The following is a 15,855-nucleotide window of genomic DNA, read 5'->3' on the forward strand; positions in this document are numbered from 1 at the left end:
AACTACCCAGGTGCCAAGTTGATTAGAAGACAGGTAGTTGTGCTGTTTTTAAAAACATTTAGTTCTTCAGTGCAGATGATGCCGAGGGGAGGGAGGTGTCTGGCCACTGGGGGACCCGTCTGCTGGTTCTGCACAAACCCAGGCCAACAGAAAGGGCTTTTTTTTCCCCCTTTTTTAATTTGTTTTTAAAGTCCCTTTCAGCCCTTTGTCTCTCCAGCTGTCAGCAGTGAACGGAGCAGCCCATTTCAGGAGGAGGATGGCTAACGCCTATGCTTTTGTCGCTGTAGGCAGAGGAGTTCAGGACGGCCGTGCACATGCTGCTGGAGTGGCTCTCGGAGGCAGAGCAGTCCCTGCGCTTTCGGGGAGCGCTTCCCGACGACGCCGAGGCGTTGCAGTCCCTCATCGACGCGCACAAGGTAGCGGGGAGCTCTGAAACGCAACCCGAGCAAAATTTATGGGGGAGACTGTTGCAAAATAATTCATGTGGGCCTTTCAGGAGTTCATGAAGAAAGTGGAGGAGAAGAGAGTGGATGTGAATGCGGCGGTGGGCATGGGGGAGGTCATCCTGGCCGCCTGCCATCCCGACTGCATCACCACGATCAAACACTGGATCACCATCATCCGAGCCAGGTTCGAGGAGGTGAGTCCACCAGGCTTTGTTCCAGGCTGACGGCGAGAGGCGGTGGTGGACACCCCCACCAAGGACGGCCGCGTGGTGTCGGTTCCTGCCCCGGGTTTCCCCATGCTGGGCTGACAGTCGTCTCTGCGTTTCCAACAGGTTCTCACGTGGGCGAAGCAGCACCAGCAGAGACTGGAGTCTGCGCTTTCCGAGCTGGTGGCGAATGCAGAGCTTCTGGAAGAGCTCCTGGCTTGGATCCAGTGGGCTGAGACAACCCTGATCCAGCGGGACCAGGAGCCCATGCCACAAAATATTGATCAGGTCAAAGCCCTCATCTCCGAACACCAGGTGAGCCCAGCGCCGAACACAGCGGGCGCTCGGGAGAGGGGCGGAGGGGCTGTTCCTGCCCCTCCATGGAGGAGGCATGGACTTCTTTTGGAAGTCCCTATTAAAACAGCATGTCACCCAACCGGAGCTGTCACCTGGGAGCAAAGCAAAGCCAACCCAGGCGATGAACTCGGAACATTTGCAGATCCAAGCCAGTGCTGCGCAATAGCTTGACCACAAGCCCCCGTTGCCGGCGCTTAACGCTCCCATCTCCTCTGCGGGCTTGGCATGTCCCAGCAAGGATCTGGAGCAACAGGAGACCGAAAACATCTCGAAACCGCAAAGGTTTTCTTGTCCCTTCCGTATTTTGACAGTCCTTTATGGAGGAGATGACGCGGAAACAGCCAGATGTGGACCGGGTCACGAAGACATACAAGAGGAAAGCTACTGAGCCCCCCCACGGGCCTTTCATCGAGAAGTCCCGCAGCAACAGTATGTCTCTGCTTGATACGCAGCTTTGGGTGAAACGTGCTACGATGGGAGGAAATGAGACGCATAGGAAACTCATTAACTTTGATTATCAATTAACAAGGCATCCTGCATTGACAGCCACCAGGAAGGCAGTTGAAACTTGTCAGGAGGCAAAAATCCAGGTGGCATTTGCCAAAACACGCATGTTGGGGTGTGCTGCGCCTGGGGAAGCTTGTGCTGTCGCTGCTCTTCTCTTTCTGTCAGTAGTTGCTTTGTGATGAGATTGTGAGGTCTTTTTTTATGTTGTTTCTTGAAGCTAGAGTCCAATGTGAATTCCCAAGGGCAAAGGGAGCGCAGGGAGGGGTTCGGTGTAGAGCCGTCCATCGCCCCGTCCTACCTGGGAACACTGCATCCCTTCAGAGAGCAGCCAGCAAGGCTGTGGGAGGTTTTCTATTTGAAAAATAAAATGTATTTCATTGCTGCTCTTTCCTGGACTGCTCGGACCTGCTGAACCCATCACCACCACCTCAAACAATTCCTTTTCTCCCTTTTTTCCAGGAAAATCCTTGAGTCAGGCCACCCCCCCCAGCATGCCCATTATCTCCCAGTCGGAAACAAAGAACCCCCGGATAAACCAGCTCTCGGCCCGCTGGCAGCAGGTCTGGCTGCTGGCGCTGGAGCGGCAGCGGAAACTTAACGATGCCCTGGACAGGCTGGAGGAGGTAACGGCCACCGGCTGCTCTGGGCAGGGTGGGTGGGAGCGGTGCTGGGGTTTGCTTGCCGGAGAGGTGTGAGAAGCATTTTAAATTAGTGCTGCCTCTTGAATTGCCCAGCTCTTGCAGACAGTTGCTGCTGCTTTTCTGAAAACACCAAAAGAAAAAGGAAATAATAACTCCTGAAATATTAAGGGTGAAAACTACCTTCTGTAATTAACTGCACATTAATGAACTGCTTTGTGCCCCTGCAGTCGGTATCTGTAGAGGTAATGACAGCCAGGCCTGCTTTACTCCTAGTAATTAGTTTAACAATTACTGTCTATATCTTTTCCAAACATCTAATATAATTTTTGTTTTTATTTATGCTTAACAAAGCAGCTATGCCCAGAAGTGAGTGTTTTTGTTTTTTGTTGCTTTTGCTGTAGGTCAGTTCAGTTTATACGTATTAATGTTTTTTCTTTGTTGCTTTTAACTCCAAGAATGTCTAGAGAAAAAAAAAAAAGCGCTAAAAATTGTTGCATTACCTTGCTGTGAGCTGCTTGAGCTGGTGGGGTCATGGGAGTCCTTTCGGGGTGGGGGGATAAAAAGGGTGTTAGTTTAAATTGGAGGGTGAGTGGCTCGTCTGAGGCTGGTGGCAGAGCCGCAGGGCCAGGGTTTGCAGAGCTGAGATGTGCCCCAGCCGCTGTCTTACCTGGAAGACGAGCAAGAAATCCCTTCTCAGCTGCTTAGAGGGAAAGGGAGAGGGAAGATGCGTGCCCAAAACGATGCCAGCAATGGGTATTCTTCCCGGGCAGAGCCTGGCGAATCGTTAGGCGAAATCCCAAGCGAGGAAGCATCCCCAAATACCCGACCAGAGATGGGGGGGGGGTGTGTGTGTCTGTGTGCAAGTAGCTGATATCTCTGCGTATGTGTACGTATACCAGCGTGGGGGATGCTGCATCCCATGTCGATGGTTCCGTGATGCGCAGTCCACGTGGTGGCTGTCGGCTACGCTGTGTGTCCTTCTGTTCTGGAAAGTCGATTTGAGTGGCCCCCTCGTTAATGGGGGTCATCTGGATAAACCTAGATAAACCTTCCCAGGAGGGTGGGCAGTGAGCGTTAGCGCCGGGAGCTCGGGCACGGCCTCACCTGAAGGCTGGTGGTTTAGGGTGCTGTAGGGTGCTGCTCCTTTGGGGATTTCCCCCACTGACTCTCACGGGTTTCCTTCCAGTTGAAGGAGTTCGCAAACTTTGACTTCGATGTCTGGCGGAAGAAGTATATGCGCTGGATGAACCACAAGAAATCCCGCGTCATGGACTTCTTCCGGCGCATCGACAAAGACCAAGATGGGAAGATCACCCGGCAGGAGTTTATCGACGGCATCCTGGCCTCTAGTAAGTCCCTGCCTGCCTGAAATGAGCTCAGAAAATGGCCACCTCGGTCTGACAAGGTTGTCTCTGCTCAAGGACCGAGGTGCAGACCATGCCCCGACATGCCCAGCTCTGATGAGTGAGGTCCCTGCATCGGTTGCTCATTTCTCTCTCCTTCCAGAATTCCCCACCACGAAGCTGGAGATGACCGCGGTGGCTGACATCTTTGACCGTGACGGCGACGGCTACATTGATTACTATGAGTTTGTGGCTGCTCTCCATCCCAACAAGGATGCCTACCGCCCCACCACTGATGCCGACAAGATCGAAGATGAGGTAAAGCACCAAAACAGATGGGTGCTCGGGGGTGTCGGGGTGGTTCAGGCTGTGGGTTGGCAGTGGGAAAGACAAAAAGGAGGGAAAAAAAAGGATTGTGGTGGTACCGAGCCAAAATAATTGGCTGGTACTGACTGTACCTACCATGTTTTTGAAGGAAAGGCTCCCTAGGGCTGTGTGTTATCCAAGCAGTGCCTTGTGTTGGGGAAAACTCCCCAAATCCTGGTCCCTTACCTCTCTTGTTGGTGATGGCAGGTCACCAGGCAAGTGGCCCAGTGCAAGTGTGCCAAGAGATTTCAAGTGGAGCAGATCGGCGAGAACAAATACCGGGTAAGGCAGAGGGGGCCGAACGCTGCCCCAGCGGCACAAATCCTGCTCCTTCTTCCCACAGGGGTGGGCAGGGGAGGGGGGGAATCACCGACGGGGTGCCCAGCCTGGCGCAAGGGGGAACCCCCCTGGGCTCCCCGGGGCGAGATGGAGACCTCGTCCTCCGGCTCCCGGCGGAGGTGGCTGGGCCGTGTTTGCCCAGCGCTATCCTCGGCCCCAGGGCGTTCCCCAAATCGGGAGAGCATAAAAGTGGCCCTGTTCTGGGACGGCCAGCCCACCGGCCCCGTGAAATGCTGCATTCACTCCACCAGCAGCCGCCCTTGAAGTTTTCCTCGTGGATGAGTGTACCTTACGCCTGTGTTTTTCTTAGCTCGCTCCCGAAGAAGGGAGAATAATTTCCTTAAAGAATCTCTTTGTAACGAGCTCGCTGTTTATGTTTCAAATCGTTCACCGAGGTGAACTGGTGAAACGAGCTGGCAGCAGAGCTGCCTGCTGTTTTGGGGGCTGATGCTCCGGCCGGGAGGAGCGGAGCCGCAGCGCTCGCCCCCCCTTCCCCGGCTGCACCGGTCCCAGGCTCCCCGAGCTTCTACCTTACACCCAAACAGCATAAACCCCACAGATTTCTAACTACCTGCAGTTAACAGTTTTCATGATTATTGCACTGTTAATCCCATAAATGTTTTTCTTGTTTTTCTTTCCCCTCCTCTTCCTCTTGACTTTCCTTCCCCCTCACCCCCCCCCCTCCATCCCCTCTGCCTCCACAACTCCTCTCCCTCCGTAGTTCTTCCTCGGCAATCAGGTACAGTTTGCCTTGCGATGCTGTCTCTCACCTCTTTTTTTTTTTTTTTAACAAACGTAGCTTTGTGTGTCCGTGATGCTGCTCTGTCCTTTGTTGCTGTGGGAGGATGTGATCTGTGAGCGCTGCTCAGCAGAGCCTGGTACAGAGGAGTGCCCTGAGCTGGGAGGGCCACCCGAAAAAAAAGACTACATTGGGCAGAAAAAGGGGAAAAATTCAATGGAAAAAGCAGGATTTCTCCAAAATGGAGATCTTTTTTTCTCTCCGTGGCTCCTTTCTTGGATACGTTGGGGATGTTGATGGTAACTGGTGGCAAATCACAGCACCCTGCTGTGGGCAGCACTGAGATACAGGCTTGTGCCTGGGACTGCCCTCTTTTGGGGAGCAGCCAGTCCAGCTGAAATCACAGGGGTACAACTACCTGTACGAGGGCTGTACCAGGCTCTGGGTGGGCTTGGATCGCAATCACCGTGGAATGAGAATGCTGAGTCCACCCCTTTAATCCCATAGGTAAAGATAACTAAACCCTCATCCCCACTACACCCGCTGAGTAACTCCTAACTGGAGCAAGGCTCACAAAACCTGCATGTATATCCCCATTACTATCATGACCCGAGATGATCAGGTGCAGTGTGCCTGAGTGCCGGCTGGTTCGGGGGGCAGAGCTCTTTTTTTAATGGGACTGGAGCATCATGTGCCGTTATGATGTGCCCACTGCCCCTACTTGAATAGAAAAGCATATTTTTCATGTGGAATGATGGTGCCCTACCAAAAACATACCCAAAAAGAAACAAACTTGGATGTTGGAAGTGGATGGATCCAGGAGAGCTCTGGCTTTAATTTAGGTAGTGATTACAGAAACATTTTCAACAGCAACTGAAAAATAGTGTAAATGCGGCAGTGGAAATGAGAATTGACTTGTCCCTGGTTTTCCCTGGTGCAGAACTAGCTTTGGAAGGACACCTTAGGTAGAGCCCAGAGAGAGGGAAGGCAGCTCCTCTGCCCTTCTCCCTGCCCGCGGGCACCACGGCCGTGCCGAGCACGGCTGCGGCACCTCTTTCACCACCGTGCTGGGGCGAGCACGTTTTGGTAGGACCCCAAGCAGGGAGACCCACCAGTCCACAGTCCAGGGTCCCATGTCCCTGCGGGAAGGCGAGCCGGAGATGCTGTTGCCTCCTGCCCCTCTGCCTGGCGCGACCCATCTCAGTGTGGCTTTGCACTCTCTTGTTTTCATTTAATCTCTTGGTTTTTGTGTTCTTATCCACCCAGGGAAAATGTTACTGCTTTTTTTATTATTTTTATTTTATTTTTTTAATCATTCTGAAGATGGTCTTGCTTTCAAAGGCTGGTTCCCCTGTCTTCTCATCACAGCAGGTGCTCTGTAGACCTGGATATGGAGCTGCTACATGTGAGCCAGGCTCCCAGTGTCCTGCACCGGCTCTGCCGCTTGCCCGATGCAGAGGGCAACCAGGAGCCTGGGCTTGGCTGCCAGGAGATTTAGGGAGCTTTGAAAAACAGACACATGCTTCTGATTCAGGGCGCACTTGTTTGACATTGCAGGTGTTTAAAATCACTAATGAACATTGCAATCACTAATCAACATTGCTGCGGGATTCCTGTCTGGATTCCCATCACTCTGCACTCACCAAAACATCCTCACTGGGCGATCTCTGCGGTGGGGGCTTTCTGGCTGGTGGGGGTCAAGTCTGAGGCTCAGTGAAATCCCTGGACTTCAGACTTGATGATAAGAGGTTTCTCGCTCAGCGGTGACGCAGCACTGCTTGCCTTGCTGATTCACTGGCACTCAGTGATCTGAATCGGCCGGCTCTTTTCCACATGGGCTGCACCAGGAGGGTCATTGCATTGCCAGCCTCTATTTCCTTCACAATAAAAGGAAAAACTACAATTTGGGCTGAGAAAACCCATCCAAAGACCAAATTCCAAAACCTCATTTGCTACTGTAAAAAATTCTCTCTTTCCAGCTTTAAAACTAAAGGATTTGGATAGTTGCATCATCTTAAAACCACACAGCAGAAAAACTCCTGTAAATTGGTACTGGCCTGCACTTATTCCAGAAGAACCTATCTGGAGAAACCTTAAAAGTATTCAATAGCTCAATAAAAGCATTTGGTGCAGCCTGCTGCAGGAAGGAGCCGAGTGTCCCTTGTCGTGTCCCCCTTGTCTGAACTGTTTCTTGGCTCCGCAGTTCGGCGATTCCCAGCAGCTGCGGCTGGTCCGTATCCTGCGGAGCACAGTCATGGTTCGCGTCGGTGGAGGATGGATGGCCCTCGATGAATTTTTAGTGAAGAATGATCCTTGCAGAGGTAAGGCAGTTCCTGGGTTTTATACAACTGGCGTCTTCTCACCCAGTAAGGGGAGTTTGAGAACTTGTCTGCTGTGACTGTGAATGACCAGGTGGGTCTGGGTTATCCAAATAACAGGCGGGAACTGAAGCAAACAGATCCAAAGCAAACCACAGAACTTAAAATCACAAGATTTGGCAATACTGCAGCAAATCTCACAAGTGTTTGGCCAGGTGTCCTGGAAGAAGAAGAGGGAAGCGTTGTGTTTCTTATTTTTAAGACCCCAGCAAGCAGAGCTGCATTGCCGTGCTGGGGGTCTCGGCTTCCCTTTGAAGCAATCAGTGCGTACTTGTGAGTCTGTGGGTGATGGAGTAAGCTTTGCAAAGGTGATCTGAAAGAATTCAAAAGGTTCAAAGCCAGGAGAGGGTAAAATCCTGGTCGGAGACACTCTGGGGAGAAGATGCTCCAGCTCAGGATCCGTGAACCCATGGCACTGCAGCACTGGGCTGTGGCCACGGGGCACTGACGGTCCAGGCTCATCCTAGTGAATAAGGAGACATTTCTCCTGTGCCTTTGAACTACTTGATTTCTCTCTGATGTATTTCTAGTACAAGTATTTTCAGTTCGTTTGTTGTCTTTAGAGCAGCAGCATAAGGAACTAGTTTGGAAACCCTGAGCTGTGCAGGACCATGCACCTTAAATAGCTGTTTGCAGCGAGAGCTGCTGATGGTGCTGGGTCTTCTTTTAACGCCTTAAAATAAAGTTTCTTCCCCCAGCTCTGCCTGTGAGGGTGGAAATGTGGCCCTTCTTTTTTCTGGATTGCCACATGCAAGATTTGAGTTGTAAAAGGGGGCTGTATTTAGACATCATTGTCCGTGGGTCTGTTCAGGCCTGGGTCGGATTTCTTTGGCGGATTTTGAGCACTGCATCCTGCTGTAAGTGTGTTGATAAGCGTCACCTTGCACAAGTGTGTCCCAGAGATTGACCAGCCTGGCAGTGAAACAAAAAAGACGTTTCAATTCAGCATTAATGCAGGAAAATTCAAGTACAAGAAGCTCCTGGATGATCTGAGCTTAAGGAAGACACAGCAGTACATTAGAAAGGAAGAACCAGCTAGATCTTGGGTTTTTAGGGCTGAGCAGTGTTTGCTGGAGCTCATTTGGTAGGACACGTTTGGAAGGGATAGTTGGGATAATGCAGCCCAGGGTCATGTACCATGGGCACGGAGAACCGGGGTCACCTCTTTTCCAAAACCTTCAGTCTTGAGGTTTTTTTGTGGTCAGAGCTGTTGGGCTGGAAGCGATGCTCTGCTGTGACCGGCCGAGAGCCGTGACCCGGGGACAGAGAAGGATTAGCAAGGGGGCTGGCCAGGAATGAAGCGCATCAAGGCTGCGTATTTTGGAGAGCTTAGGTCTGTACTCCATATGTCCTTGTCTCACTGGGGTCTTTGAGATGTTAATTGCTTCGGATATGTCTTCTTCAAGCTGCTGCCTGACCATTCCTTGCTCCTGCTGTCTGACGGCTGTTGCTGAAAGCAGCATGATTTACAGCGTGTACCGCTTGCTTCGGGGAACCTTCAGGGTTTCCTGCTCCTCCAGCCTCCCCCGTTCATGCTTTGCAGCAGATGTTTTACAGTGCTGACACTGAGGTTATTTCCATCCCTTGGTTATCTCAGCGTGGTGCTTCCCTTTTGCAGTTGCTTTTTTGGCTTTCTGGTCCATAATGCATTGACTCTAATGTCCCATAAGGCTCGGTGCATGCCCTTGCTCTCTGTTCAGACACCATGAGCATGAAATAAGTTGGCACATGTCAGCTGGCCCAGGAGCTGAAGTCTGTACAGATTTTCTCCCTGCTTGGTTGCCCCTTGCTTGTCGAAGGCCGACCCTCCAGCTCTTTGGGGCGTTTGGATGAAAGTTTTAAAGTTGGCTTTTAATGGGTAGTGGTCACTTCTCTCTCATCTCTCCCCCAAAACTGGTGAAGAGCTCCCCAGAGCTGTGAGAGAGCAGAATCTCAACCCTTCAAAGCTGCTCTTACTGTTTTTAAGCCACGTTAAAGATGTCATTGGCCACTGTTGTAACATGGTGTGTTTAAAGGCCATCAGGATGCTTTCCCCAAGACATGAGAGAATAATAGAGCATCCAGTATGAATTCACGCGCCTCGAGCAGCTTTTAATCGGCTGATTTCTCAGAGCGCTGATCTGTGGCAGGAGGTGGTTAGGGCAGAGCAAAAGAGCCGGGACGGTCTCGCTACCATCCGCTCGCCCTCGGAGATGGGCTTGGGGAGACATCGCAAGGACACACGCTCCGACCCCCGGAGCCTCCTGAGCCCCGGTAATGATGTTGCGTTCCTGTGAACCTCAGGTCTCCTCTTCTTTGTCCCCTTCCAGCCCGAGGACGGACCAACCTTGAACTCCGAGAGAAATTCATCTTGCCGGAGGGGGCTTCCCAGGGAATGACACCATTCCGATCGCGAGGCCGAAGATCAAAACCGTCCTCCCGAGCAGCCTCCCCGACGCGATCCAGTTCCAGCGCCAGCCAGAGCAACCACAGCTGCGCTTCCATGCCATCCTCTCCTGCAACTCCGGCCAGCGGAGCCAAGGTGGGCTTCGCGCGTGAAGCCTTCCTCTTGCCTCTCCTTTAGAAACCGGTGGCCTCCAAACCCGTCCCAGTGAGATGAGGAGCTGCAGGACGTGTAGGGAGGAGGAGGAAGGTTGGGGCTTGGGACATTGGCGGTTACCATGGTCTGTAGAGGATGCTCATGGTGTCTGCGGGAAGAACCCTGCTGTCCATGTGGGATGGGTGGGGTGGGACGGCGCAGGACAGGTTTTCAGCCCAAACTGGGCGCTCGTGGCTCCGCAGGAGGGTCCCCGGCGCTCGTCGTGCAGCCGAAGGCTCCTGGTCCCCGAGGCAGGGCAGTGCCACAGCCCTGGTGTCTGGCCGGCACGCAGGAAGAAGCCATCGCCCATCGTCTCTCCTTTCCCACCACATTGTTCGCCCATGCATGTTTTATTCCATCGTCTGTTTGGGTTTTTTCCTTTTATTTTAATTTATATATTTCCTGTTTGGTTCTCGTTTTATTTTAGTGCCATTGTCCCCATTCCAGATATTTTTCCATTTCTTTTTTTTTTTTCCACTCACTTCCACCTCTCCCCCCCCTCCTTGGATTTTCCATTTCACAGACTCCACATCACTTCTCTCGATGTTATGACAAACCCTGGTTGATAAACAGTAAAGCGGGCACCCCCCTGAGGGGATTCGATTATTCCGACTTCCAGCTCTCGAGCGCCGAGGTAGAGTATGGTCTCACAGCCCTGAGGACCTGCTGACAGGCCGGAGTGCCCCTGGCACGGAGAAGTCCTGCTCCCCTGCCTGTTTTAACGCTTTCCTTGTGGTAGAGCAGCGCTTGTTAGCACCGCTAACGCTCCGACTGTTAGCGTTTTTCATGGGTTTCTAACTCGGATTAAATAAACATCAACCTTAGAATAAAGCACGACAGCTTGCAATTCACATTTACCTGCTTTCAAACCAAGAGAGCGACCTTTGTCCTCTTGTGCTTTAGGAGAAAAAAAAAGAAATTTTCCAAGCTTTAATAGCTTTTAAGCACTGAAAAGCAGCCGTGTTTTGGCTTTCAAAAAATTGAAATGCGGCAGCCGAGTTGAGACCTGAAAATCAGCTACAGCGCATGCACAATAACCACATTGCCTTCATTTTTATGAAGCGCTTGTATTTATCACCGTGTTGAAGCACGTATGGTGTGTCCGGCACTGTCACCAGCTTGATGCTCCCAGGAGGATGAATTCGGGCTGAGACTTTGATCTCCCTAAAGTTTCAGCCTCCTTGCGGACTTTCCTGACCTTGTGAACCTGTGATGAGAAATACCAGGTAGATCTCAGTGATGCACTGAGTGGTGGTGTGCGCTGGCAAGATAACCGGCAGCACTTTCACGCAGAAAAGGAATTATTTTAAATCATCAGAAGGTCAGGAGCACTTCCCCAGTTGCCCTAAATTGCCTGCTTGCTGCTGTTAACATATTTATAAAATAGGATCAAGGACGAGAATCGAAATCTCTGATGATGAAAATGGTACCTTCGCAATCACGTGTTAATGGATTTTAATTCCCACGGCGCCCGAAGGGGAGCCTGCTTCTCGGCTGCCCCTCTCCCACTGCCATCTCCCCCACTGCAGCTCCAGTTTCATGACATTTTTGGGAAACTTAGAAATCTTGAAATCACAAAATCGCAGGGGATGGAGGGAAACCTCTCCAGCCGTTGCTTTAAAGCTCATTGGGAAATGCCCTCTGATTTTAATGTACATCTCTCCGGGGATGCAGCTGGGCTGGAGCCGACCCCTGCAGCACGGCGGTGCCCCCCCCCAAGCCCTGGGGTGGACTGGGGACACCACGGGCAGTCGCTTTTCTGCAGCGCTGCCCCAAACCCAGAGCTTTGGTTGGTGTGTAGAAACTGGAGCTGCCCTTTCCAGCTGGATCCAGGTGCCCTCGTCCCGCCGGCACCTTCCCCTTCGCTTTCTTCCGTGCTGCTTTCCCCTTCCCCAACCCTTCCATCTGCGTTTGCAACATCTTAAAGGTCAGGAAAAGCACCGTTTCAGGATGCGACCGAAGCTGATTTGCTGCGTCCCTGTTCGTCGTTCTTCAAATTTGTCCGCCCTCGCGTGCATGGACCTGCCCGGGGCACCAGCACCAGGGCAACATCCCTCCACCTCGCAGAGTCACGCTGCGCTGATGCCTCCCTACAACGGGACGCGTTTCTCAAGACACTGCATTTTATTTGACCTTCCAAGATGGTCCTGAGCTGCTTAGGCGCTAAAATACCTATTTTTGCAAGATTTCACGTTCTCTTTGCGGAGCGTTTGAGCCCAGGTGATGCCATCCTCCTCCAGATGGATAGCAGCTTTGCTTTTATTTTTTTTCCAACAAATAGCTGTGCATCAGCCTGCAGCGCACAAACTGCCGTTGCCCTCCAAATTTTCAGGATCCAGGCTTTTTTCTTTTTTATTAACCGCTGCTGAAACGACAGCTTTTGTTCTCCTTGACCATTAAGATGGGTGTTCCTTCAGTGTCAAAATCTTTTTGCCGAAGTACTGATCTCGGACGGGATCTTGGCCCGTTACGGCCCAGGTGACACCTAAAAGATGTTCTGTGTGTGCTTCCTCCCAAGGTGACCCCCTCCGCGGGCAGCAAGCTGAAGCGACCCACCTTCCACTCCAGCCGAACCTCCCTGGCTGGAGACACCAGTAACAGCTCCTCACCGGTCTCTACAGGTGCCAAAACCAGTCGGGCAGGTAAGTTCAGTGCAAAGACCGAAAAACTCCTGCCGCCGCTGTTCCTACTCGGTTGCTTAAATTGGCAGAGAAAAATATTAAATATTTAGAAAGCCCGCAGTGAGTTGGAGAAGCCGATGCCCACCGCTCTGTCCCTGCCTGGGAGAGATGCTGCAGCGATGTCTCACTGCGAGGGCTTGCTGCTGCTTCTTCGTTAAAAGTTTGGGAACGAATCGGTCCTGATGCTGAAGCCCCCATTTTAGGGGTGCTGGGCGGGTGGTTGAAAGCAGCCGCAGCCGTGCTAGGGATTTGGGTGCTGGTCGGTCTGGGGACGGGGAAGAAACCTCCTCTTCTTCCTCCTCCTCCTCCTCCTCCTCTGCCTGCTCACAGCTCTCTCGGCTCCCCTTGCAGATCCCAAAAAAACAGCCAGTCGTCCCACCAGCCGTGCCGGGAGCCGCACGGGGAGCCGGGCCAGCAGCCGGCGGGGAAGCGACGCCTCCGATTTTGACCTGCTGGAAACGCAGTCGGCGTGCTCGGACACTTCGGAGAGCAGCGTGGCCGGCGGGCAGGGCGGCTCGCGCCGGGGGATGGCCAAACCCTCCAAAATCCCAACCATGTCCAAGAAAACAACCACTGCCACCCCAAAAACTCCAGGCCCTAAAAGATAATACTGTACCCACGCCCTCCTGAAAGAAGGAAAACCCAACCTGTGTCCAATTTTTAACCCTGCTACGTACATTGGATGTATATTTATTCTAAATGGGAGAAACTATATTGTTAAAAGTGTAAAAGAAAGTTGTGTTATGAAGCTGCCTTATTTGGGTTTTTTTTTTTTCCTTTTTTGTAAGTTACTATTTTCATGTGAATATTTATGTAGATAAAAATTGCCTCTCGGTGACCCCTGTTCAGAGAGGGGCCTGGAAAACTGAAATGTGGGAGAGAAAGAAAAAAAAAAAGAAAAAGAAAAAGAAAAAAAAAAAAAGGAAGCAAAAAAAGGTCAAGATGTGAAAGTGTAAAGAAAAACTAAAATATAAATAGGATTTCTGCGCGGTGCAGGGTGTGAACCTGCTTTATCTTTTAGGATTGTTTCCTAAATGCATCTTTATAAACTTAACTTGCTGTCTCAGCAAGGTAAATTATATTTAAAAACGAAGACCTGAATCCTACAGTGTTCAAGGAACTCTCTTTTTGTAAATCACAGATACCTCAACCAGAGAAACATGAGGTGAGGGGACTTTGGGGCTTATGTTTCCATTTTTTTAAAGCTATGTGGTTTTACCTGAAGAAAGCGGAGTTTGACTTAATAAAATTTGCACACACTACAGCAAAGGTCATGACAATTGCTGTCTTGAAAATACTGTCCCGACAACTTCGTTTTTAAAGAACAAACAAATGGTGATGGGTTTGGGGAGGGGGTTCACGCTGAAGCTGGCCAGAGGAGAGCACGCTGGTAAGATTGCAGGTCTGGATCACTCAGATACATCCCTTAGCGGTGGTGGGTCCTACAAATTAGAGGATTCTTCTGGATCGATGGCCTAAGAGATCGACCCGAGGTGTTCCTTACAGAATCGCTATTTATCTGCATCTCTTTTTCCTATTTATTATTTAACTGGTCATTCCACTTCCAACCAGGCTGAGATTGATGTGACCTCTGCTCCTAGAAGAAATCTGGACTTACACGCACAGTTGCTTGTCCTTGAAATGAGTCTCACCAGCACACTTGCTACAAGTCCTGTCTCGCTTTTGTATGCTACTTTTTCTTTGTAATAAAATCAGACTGACCAAGTGACCAGGAGACGGGCTGGGGGAGAGGGCTCTCCGGAGCTCCTGTATTTATTAAATATTGTTCCTCTCTGGCTCTGACCGTGTTGCTGTGTGATTCTCTCAATTGGTTTAAATTGAGGCAAAACTGAAGCTCTACCAATGAATTGTTTAAAAACCAGACACATTTTTGTATTAAAATTGCTTGCAGTAATAAACAATCTTGCCTCCTACTTTATTCCACAGTGTTAAGATTTTTAAGTACGAGAGCTGGAGCTGTTTATCCCGTGCGGGGAAGCAACGGCTGTGCCAGCCACGGGGCGTCTGCACACAGATTTCCTTGGAGAAGGGAGCAGGGAACCGCCAGCCCCAAAATTAAAAGGCCCAGGTGGGTGGGTGCCTGCTGGCGAGGGTGTTCGGTGGTGTGGGTGCCCGCCGGTGGGGATGCCGACTGATGAGGGTACCTGTTGGATTTGGGTGTTTGCCAGGGAGAGCGCCTGGTGAGGTGCGTGCGCGTGTGGTGGGGTTGGGTGTTGGTGAGGTGGGTGCTCGGTGAGGTCAGTGTCCGTGGGGGTGGGTGCACAGGGTGAGTACCCATTGTGGGGGGGGTGCCCATGGGGATGGGTGCTGCTGAAGTGGGTGCCTGTGAGGGTGGATGCACAGGTTGAGTGCCCATGGGTTTGGGTGGCCATGGGAGTGGATACCCAGACCTTAGGGTGCCCACAGGGGTGAGTATCCGTAGAGGTGGGTGTTCATGGATTTGGGTGCCTATGGGGGTTAGCATCCATGGGGTGGATGCCCGTGGGTTTTGGTGTCAATGAGGGTGGGTGCCCCATGGGTTTGGGTGGCTATGGGAGTGTGAATGCCTGTGGATTTGGGTGTCCATGTGGGTGAGCATCCCTAGGGCTGGGTGCCCATGGGTGTGGGTGTTCACAGGTTTGGGTGTCCATAGGGTTGGGTGCCCATGAGGGTGAGCATCCCTGGGGCTGGGTGCCCATGATGGTGAGCATCCCTAGGGCTGGGTGCCCATGGGTGTGGGTGTTCACAGGTTTGGGTGCCCACGAGGGTGAGCATCCCTAGGGCTGGGTGCCCATGAGAGTGAGCATCCCTAGGGCTGGGTGCCCACGGGTTTGGGTGCCCACGAGGGTGAGCATCCCTGGGGCTGGGTGCCCACGGGTTTGGGTGCCCACGAGGGTGAGCATCCCTGGGGCTGGGTGCCCACAGATTTGGGTGCCCATGAGGGTGAGCATCCCTAGGGCTGGGTGCCCATGGGTGTGGGTGTTCACAGGTTTGGGTGCCCATGATGATGAGCATCCCTAGGGCTGGGTGCCCATGAGGGTGAGCATCCCTGGGGCTGGGTGCCCACGGGTTTGGGTGCCCACGAGGGTGAGCATCCCTGGGGCTGGGTGCCCACAGATTTGGGTGCCCATGATGGTGAGCATCCCTGGGGCTGGGTGCCCACAGATTTGGGTGCCCACGGGTTTGGGTGCCCATGAGGGTGAGCATCCCTGGGGCTGGGTGCCCATGGGTTTGGGTGCCCACGCGGGTGAGCATCCTTAGGGCTGGGTGCCCA

The 15,855-nt window shown here is 52.1% G+C and overlaps 1 protein-coding gene across 3 annotated transcripts in view; it reads left to right on the plus strand.

Annotated features, from left to right (window-relative positions):
- The window catches only part of MACF1 (microtubule-actin crosslinking factor 1), a 112,304-nt gene extending 97,843 nt beyond the window's left edge, over positions 1-14,461 (plus strand). The window contains exons 87-101 of one of the 3 annotated variants that reach the window (XM_010576056.1): positions 288-416; positions 497-640; positions 779-967; positions 1,321-1,438; positions 1,976-2,139; positions 2,509-2,523; positions 3,344-3,506; positions 3,664-3,818; positions 4,074-4,148; positions 4,927-4,944; positions 7,148-7,265; positions 9,632-9,843; positions 10,424-10,534; positions 12,419-12,542; positions 12,933-14,461. In XM_010576056.1, coding sequence (XP_010574358.1) covers positions 288-416; positions 497-640; positions 779-967; positions 1,321-1,438; positions 1,976-2,139; positions 2,509-2,523; positions 3,344-3,506; positions 3,664-3,818; positions 4,074-4,148; positions 4,927-4,944; positions 7,148-7,265; positions 9,632-9,843; positions 10,424-10,534; positions 12,419-12,542; positions 12,933-13,189 — 1,992 coding nt within the window. In that variant the 3' untranslated portion in view covers positions 13,190-14,461. The remainder of the gene's footprint in view (positions 1-287; positions 417-496; positions 641-778; positions 968-1,320; positions 1,439-1,975; positions 2,140-2,508; positions 2,524-3,343; positions 3,507-3,663; positions 3,819-4,073; positions 4,149-4,926; positions 4,945-7,147; positions 7,266-9,631; positions 9,844-10,423; positions 10,535-12,418; positions 12,543-12,932) is intronic. The other 2 variants (XM_010576057.1, XM_010576059.1) reach the window with 2 other exon arrangements.
- Positions 14,462-15,855: the final 1,394 nt, after the last annotated feature.

This window comes from Haliaeetus leucocephalus, unplaced genomic scaffold (assembly GCF_000737465.1).
Source record: "Haliaeetus leucocephalus isolate CR32 unplaced genomic scaffold, Haliaeetus_leucocephalus-4.0 Scaffold517, whole genome shotgun sequence".
Classification (NCBI taxonomy): domain Eukaryota; kingdom Metazoa; phylum Chordata; class Aves; order Accipitriformes; family Accipitridae; genus Haliaeetus; species Haliaeetus leucocephalus.